General features: G+C 46.0%; 1 protein-coding gene across 2 annotated transcripts in view; it reads left to right on the top strand.

The window, feature by feature from the left end:
* The window catches only part of LOC126988395 (NPC intracellular cholesterol transporter 1-like), an 87,980-nt gene that overhangs the window by 65,830 nt on the left and 14,650 nt on the right, over positions 1-7,500 (top strand). For both annotated transcript variants that reach the window (XM_050846459.1, XM_050846460.1), the window contains exons 17-20: positions 2,350-2,524; positions 3,258-3,398; positions 3,791-3,954; positions 6,390-6,621. In XM_050846459.1, the coding sequence (XP_050702416.1) occupies positions 2,350-2,524; positions 3,258-3,398; positions 3,791-3,954; positions 6,390-6,621 (712 nt within the window). The remainder of the gene's footprint in view (positions 1-2,349; positions 2,525-3,257; positions 3,399-3,790; positions 3,955-6,389; positions 6,622-7,500) is intronic.

Here is a 7,500-nt window from a genome sequence, read left to right as displayed (position 1 = left end):
CACAAAATTGGCCCGTCTCTGCTACAAGCTAAAGCCACAAATTTGGACCGTCGCTGCTACCCGGTAAAGCCACAAATTTGGCCGTCGCTGCTACCGGGTTAAAACCTTGAAGGAAAGACAGCTATTGAATCCTCCATTAACCGGCTGAAGTGTTGGAGTACGATCAAAACAAACAAACATCAACGCCATCACAAAAATAGTTGAGGTAGAGGAAAAGCAGACAGTAAATGGGACAGACACAACCCCAATACAGAATGATACAAAGACAGCTATAGTTTTTTCTTGTGATCTCCTAACTCCCTGTCATCACCACCTTTTCAATGATAGATCTCTTTGAATCCTCTAAGGCAATCATAAGCTGCACTGACTCTCTGCTTGAGCTCATTCCTATACTGTCCAAATCCCTTCTGCAAGAGTTAACCAGTATCTTCATTCCTTCATCCCTGTACTGTCCAAATCCCTTCTGCAAGAGTTAACCAGCATCTTCATTCCTTCATCCCTGTACTGTCCAGATCCCTTATGCAAGAGTTAATCAGCATCTTCATTCATTCATCCCTATGCTGGCCAAATCCCTTATGCAAGAGTTAACCAGCATCTTCATTCTTTCATCCCTGTACTGTCCAAATCCCTTATGCAAGTTAACCAGCATCTTCATTCCTTCATCCCTGTACTGTCCAAATCCCTTATGCAAGAGTTAACCAGCATCTTCATTCCTTCATCCCTGTACTGTCCAAATCCCTTCTGCAAGAGTTAACCAGCATCTTCACTCCTTCATCCCTGTACTGTCCAAATCATTTCTGCAAGAGTTAACCAGCATCTTCATTCCTTCATCCCTGTGCTGTCCAAATCCTTCTGCAAGAGTTAACCAGCATCTTCATTCCTTCATCCCTATACTGTCCAAATCCCTTATGCAAGAGTTAACCAGCATCTTCATTCCTTCATCCCTGTGCTGTCCAAATCCCTTATGCAAGAGTTAACCAGCATCTTCAATCCTTCATCCCTGTGCTGTCCAAATCCTTCTGCAAGAGTTAACCAGCATCTTCATTCCTTCATCCCTGTGCTGTCCAAATCCCTTCTGCAAGAGTTAACCAGCATCTTCATTCCTTCATCCCTGTGCTGTCCAAATCCCTTCTGCAAGAGTTAACCAGCATCTTCATTCCTTCATCCCTGTGCTGTCCAAATCCCTTCTGCAAGAGTTAACCAGCATCTTCATTCCTTCATCCCTGTACTGTCCAAATCCTTTCTGCAAGAGTTAACCAGCATCTTCATTCCTTCATCCCTGTGCTGTCCAAATCCCTTATGCAAGAGTTAACCACCATCTTCATTCCTTCATTCCTATACTGTCCAAATCCCTTATGCAAGAGTTAACCACCATCTTCATTCCTTCATCCCTGTACTGTCCAAATCCCTTATGCAAGAGTTAACCAGCATCTTCATTCCTTCATTCCTGTACTGTCCAAATCCCTTATGCAAGAGTTAACCAGCATCTTCATTCCTTCATTCCTGTACTGTCCAAATCCCTTATGCAAGAGTTAACCAGCATCTTCATTCCTTCATCCCTGTACTGTCCAAATCCCTTATGCAAGAGTTAACCAGCATCTTCATTCCTTCATCCCTGTGCTGTCCAAATCCCTTCTGCAAGAGTTAACCAGCATCTTCATTCCTTCATCCCTGAACTGTCTAAATCCCTTCTGCAAGAGTTAACCATCATCTTCATTCCTTCATTCCTGTACTGTCCAAATCCCTTATGCAAGAGTTAACCAGCATCTTCATTCCTTCATTCCTGTACTGTCCAAATCCCTTATGCAAGAGTTAACCAGCATCTTCATTCCTTCATCCCTGTACTGTCCAAATCCTTTCTGCAAGAGTTAACCAGCATCTTCATTCCTTCATCCCTGTACTGTCCAAATCCCTTATGCAAGAGTTAACCAGCATCTTCATTCCTTCATCCCTGTACTGTCCAAATCCCTTATGCAAGAGTTAACCAGCATCTTCATTCCTTCATCCCTGTACTGTCCAAATCCCTTATGCAAGAGTTAACCAGCATCTTCATTCCTTCATCCCTGTACTGTCCAAATCCCTTCTGCAAGAGTTAACCAGCATCTTCATTCCTTCATCCCTATACTGTCCAAATCCCTCATGCAAGAGTTAACCAGCATCTTCATTCCTTCATCCCTTTACTGTCCAAATGCCCTATGCAAGAGTTAACCAGCATCTTCATTCCTTCATCCCTTTACTGTCCAAATGCCCTATGCAAGAGTTAACCAGCATCTTCATTCCTTCATCCCTTTACTGTCCAAACCCCTTATGCAAGAGTTAACCACCATCTTCATTCCTTCCTCCCCCCAGGACCTTCATCGCCCAGCCGGCTTCCTCCTGGCTGGATGACTACATGGATTGGTCGCTCTACAACCTGGACTCCTTCAACACACCCTGCTGCCGCGTCAAGGCCGATAATGTGACCTTCTGCCCCTCCACCGACACCAACAGCACCTGCCACCCCTGCGACGTCAAGAAACTGCCGGTGCGTGTTGTGTTGTGCTCCTGTGTTGCTGTGTTGCCTGTTGTGTTGTGTTTACTTTATGTGTTGCCTGTGTTGTGTTTACCTGCTCTGTTCACTGTGTTGGCCTCATGTCCCTCAGTCTCCTCCTCCTCCTCCTTCTCCTCCTCTTCCACCTCTTTTTCCTTTTTTCTTCTTCCTCTATTTCCTCTTCCTCCTCTTATTCTTCCTCTTCCTTCCCATCATCTTCCTCCTCCTCCTCTTCTTCATTCATTCTTCATTCTTCATTCCTTCTTCCTCTATTTCGTCTTCCTTCCCATCATCTTCCTCCTCCTCTTCTTCCTCTTCCTTCCCATCCTCCTCCTCCTCTTCTTCCTCTTCCTTCCCATCATCTTCCTCCTCCTCTTCCTCTTCCTTCCCATCATCTTCCTCCTCCTCTTCTTCCTCTTCCTTCCCATCATCTTCCTCCTCCTCTTCCTCTTCCTTCCCATCATCTTCCTCCTCCTCTTCTTCCTCTATCATAGGAATATAGAAGATTACAGAGAAGGAGGGGCTGAGAGAGATGGGAGGGAAGAAGAAGAGGAGGAGGAGGAGGAGGAGGAGAGAATATCATAGAAAAGGAATAAGGGAACTCATGCTCGTGAGACGCCGGGGAAATCAAATCATTGCTCGGAGGTGAATCCCTGCCTTACCTACCATGCTGTTGTTGTTGTTGTTGGTTATGTTGTTATTTATCTTGTTTATCTTGTTGTTGCAGGATGGACAGCGGCCAGACCCGTCGTCCTTCCTCCAGTACCTTGATTTCTTCCTGGAGGACATCCCCTCGACCACCTGCCCCAAGGGTGGACATGCTGCGTACGGCCAGGCCCTGAAGCTGACCCGAGGTGCCAAGAACCAGGTATGTGTCGCTGGTGGGCGAGGGGGTAGATTGAGTTGGGTTGTGTGTGTGTGTGTGTGTGTGTGTGTGTGTGTGTGTATCAGTTCATTGTCCAACTTCCTAATGCAAGAGTTAACCAGCATCTTCACTCTTGCCTCTCTTTTGCTGGTAAACTATAGACTGATATCCTGTGTGTGTGTGTGTGTGTGTGTGTAGTGTGTTTTAACCAGTCAGTCAGCCAGCCCGCCAGTCAGTCAGTCAGTCAGCCAGTCAGTCAGTCAGTCAGCCAGTCACTCACTCACTCAGTAAATCACCAGCCAGTCACTCACTAGCCAGTCAGTCAGTTACACACTCAACCAGCCACCCAGCCAGCCATCCAGCCATTCCCTCACCTCCTCCTCCTCCTCCCCCAGACAACGGGCGTGGCGGCCAGCTACTTCATGACATATCACACCATCCTCAAGACCTCCAAGGATTACTACGAGGCGCTGTGCTGGGCTCGGACCGTCGCCGCTAACATTACTGACACCATCAACCACGGCCTGGACACACCCAAGTACCAGGTCTTCCCCTACAGGTATCGTCTTCTTCTTCTTCTTCTTTTGGGTTGGGGTGTGTGTGTGTTTACCTAGTTGTATTTACCTAGTTATAGTTTCACAGGGCCTGGGCTTTACGCTCGTATGGTCCCGTCTCCGTATCTGCATTTATCCAACTCTTCCTTAAAGCTCTGCACACTCCTCGCCGATACTACATTCTCACTTAGTCCATTCCAAACCTCTATATTTTTTTGTGGGAAGCTATATTTCTTTGTCTCTCAAGCATCTTCCCTTCCTTAATTTATCGAACTCTTCCTTAAAGCTCTGCACACTCCTTGCCAATACTACATCCTCACTTAGTCCGTTCCAAACCTCTATATTTCTTTGTGGGAAGCTATATTTCTGTATGTCTCTCAAGCATCTTCCCTTCCTCAATTTTTTACTGTGTCCTCGTGTGTTCCTGGTGGTAATTCCTCCTTTTAGTAGTAACTCCTTGTTGTCTATTTCTTCCATTTTGATCAATAATTTGTAGATTTGTATTAGGTCTCCCCTTTCTCTTCTTAAGTGTGTGTTGTAAGTTCATTGTCTACAACAAAGGAGACAGATCAAGGGCACACATAAAAGTAAACAAAACTAAAAAAAAAAGCCCGCTACTCGCTGCTCACAAAAAGAATCTAAAGAGGTGGCCGAAAGAGAGGTCAATTTCGGGAGGAGAGGTGTCCTGATACCCTCCTCTTGAAAGAGTTCAAGTCGTAGGCAGGAGGAAATACGGAAGAAGGAATATTGTTCCAGAGTTTACCAGCGTGAGGGATGAAAGAGTGAAGATGCTGGTTAACTCTTGCATAAGGGGTTTAGAAAGTATAGGGATGAGCTAAGAGTAGAAAATCAAGTAAAGCGGGGCCGTTGGAGGGGGAGGAGGCATGCAGGTAGCAAGTTCAGAAGAGCAATCAGCATGAAAATATCGATAGACTGCAGAAAGAGAGGCAACATGGCTGCAGAAATTAAGAGGTGAAGACTATCAGTATGAGGAGGAGGCTGATGAGACGAGCCTTAGATTCCACCCTGTCCAAGAGAGCTGTGTGGTGGAGCCCTCCCACATGAGATGCATACTCCATATGAGGCGGACAAGGCCCAGTATATGGATAGCAACCGTGAGGGGAGAAGAACTGGCGGAGCGATACAGGCCCAACCTCGAGGAAGCTGATTTAGTGAGAGGAGATGTGAAGTTTCAGTTAAGATTTTGAGTTAAGGATAGACCGAGGATGTTTAGTGTTGAAGATGGTGACAGCTGAGTGTTGTCAAAGAATAGGGGATAGGTGTTTGGAAGATTGTGTCGAGTTGATAGGTGGAGAAATTGGGTTTTTGAGGCATTGAAGGACACAAGGTTCCTTCTGCCTCAATCGGAAATGATAGCAAGGTCTGAGGTTAAGCGTTCTGCAGCCTCCAGCCTGGAGTCATGTACTTCCTGTTGTGATGGTCTTCTGTTGAAAGAAGTTGAATAATGCAGAGTGGAGTCATCAGCGTATGAGTGGACAGGACAGTTTGTTACGGAAAGAGACCATCACCACTGTTGATAGGTTTAGGGGAAGAGCAGACCGTCTACCATAGCAGAGAAAGAGCGGCGGAATGGAAACTGGAGATAATGGAACAGAGAGGATAGAATCGAAGAGGGCAGTTTAGAAAGCAAAGACTTGTGCCAGACTCTATTAAGGCTTCGATATGTCTAGCGCAACAGAGAAAGTTTCACCAAGCGGCTAAGAGGATGACCAAGAGTCTGTTAATTAAGAGAGCAAGATAAGTGTGAACGCCTTGCGGAACCCATACTGGCGATCAGATAGAAAGTTAGACGTGGAAAGGTGCTTTTGAATCTTCCGGTTAAGGATAGAGTCAAAAGCTTTAGATAGACAGGAAAGTAAAGCTATAGGGCAGTAGTTTGAGGGATTGGAACGGTCACCCTTCTTAGGCACAGGCTGTATGAAGGCATACTTCCAGCAGGAAGGAAAGGTAGATGTTGACAGGCAGAGGCGAAAGAGTTTGACCAGGCAGGGTGTCAGCACAGAAGCACAGTTTTTAAGGACAATAGGAGGCACTCCATCAGGTCCACAAGCCTTCTGAGAGTTGAGGCCATAGAGGGCATAGAAAACATCATTAGGAGGAATCTTAATAACAGGCATAAAGGAGTCAGAGGGGGGGATGAGTAGGAGGAATATGCCCAGAATCGTCCAGAGTGGAGTTGTTACAGAAAGTTTGAGCAAAGAGTTCAGCCTTAGAGACAGATGAGACGGCAGTGCTGCTGTCTGGGTTAAGAAAAATTTGTGTGTATTTTATTATTATTATTATTATTATTATTATTATTATTATTATTGCTATTATTATTACCTAAGTAGCAGTTCTACCTCTTGCACACACTGTCTCCAGGTCTTCTTCCTTCCTCTGGTCTCCTCCTCTCACTCCCTTCCTCTCCCTCCCTCGGCAGTGTGTTCTACGTCTTCTACGAGCAGTACCTCACCATGTGGTGCGATGTGCTGACGTCGCTGGGCATCTCGCTGGCCACGGTGTTCCTGGTGAGCGTGGTGCTGTCAGGGCTTGACGTGGCTTCCTCCCTGGTGGTGCTGGCGGTGATCCTCATGATTCTGATCAACCTGGGCGGCCTCATGTACTGGTGGGGGGTGACGCTCAACGCTGTCTCGCTGGTGAACCTGGTGATGGTGAGTGTGGGTGTGGGTGTTTGTGGGTGTCATGGTTGTGTTGTGTGTGTGTGAGTGTGGGTGTCGTGGTAGTGTCATGGGTGTGTGTGTGTGTGTGTGTTGTGTGTTGTGTGTGTGTGTGTCGTGGTAGCGTTGTGGGTGTGGGTGTGGGTGTCGTGGTAGTGTCATGGGTGTGGGTGGGTGTGGTGTGTGCGTGTGTGTGTGTGTGTGTGTGTGTGTGTGTGTGTTGTGTTAGTGACCTCTGATCATATCTATCTTTTTATCGTTCAAAATTCCATTGATCCGTTTTCGCTTGCAGTCTGTCTCTCCCTCTTTGTTCCTGTTTTTTTCTTCTTTTTTCTCTTGCTGTTGTTTTTTATTCTCTTGCTGTTTTTTTCTTCTTTTTTCTCTTGCTGTTTTTTTCTTCTTTTTTCTCCTTCTTGCTGTTTTTTTCTTCTTTTTTCTCCTGCTATTCTGATCCATTCCCTCCACTTCCTTCTATTCTGACCTATCCCTCCACTTCTTCCACATTCCTGCTATTCTGATCTATTCCCTCCACTTCCTTCTATTCTGACCTATCCCTCCACTTCTTCCACATTCCTGCTATTCTGATCTATTCCCTCCACTTCCTTCTATTCTGACCTATCCCTCCACTTCTTCCACATCCCTGCTATTCTGATCCATTCCCTCCACTTCTTTCTATTCTAACCTGTCTATCCATCTACTCCACACCCCTTTTAAAATTTGGGCATTTGGTTAACATTCCCCAAATTCAAGCTTAATTTTTCATTGCAATTTCCGTTTAATCTTCAACTTCCACCCTGAATGACCCTGTTTCCTCTCTATCTCAGTTTTCATCCACTGCCCAGTTGTTCCGATCCACTCACTCCACCTCACCCT

This window comes from Eriocheir sinensis, chromosome 69 (genome assembly GCF_024679095.1).
Source record: "Eriocheir sinensis breed Jianghai 21 chromosome 69, ASM2467909v1, whole genome shotgun sequence".
NCBI classification, from domain to species: Eukaryota; Metazoa; Arthropoda; class Malacostraca; order Decapoda; family Varunidae; genus Eriocheir; species Eriocheir sinensis.
This window is presented reverse-complemented; position numbering and strand designations above follow the sequence as displayed.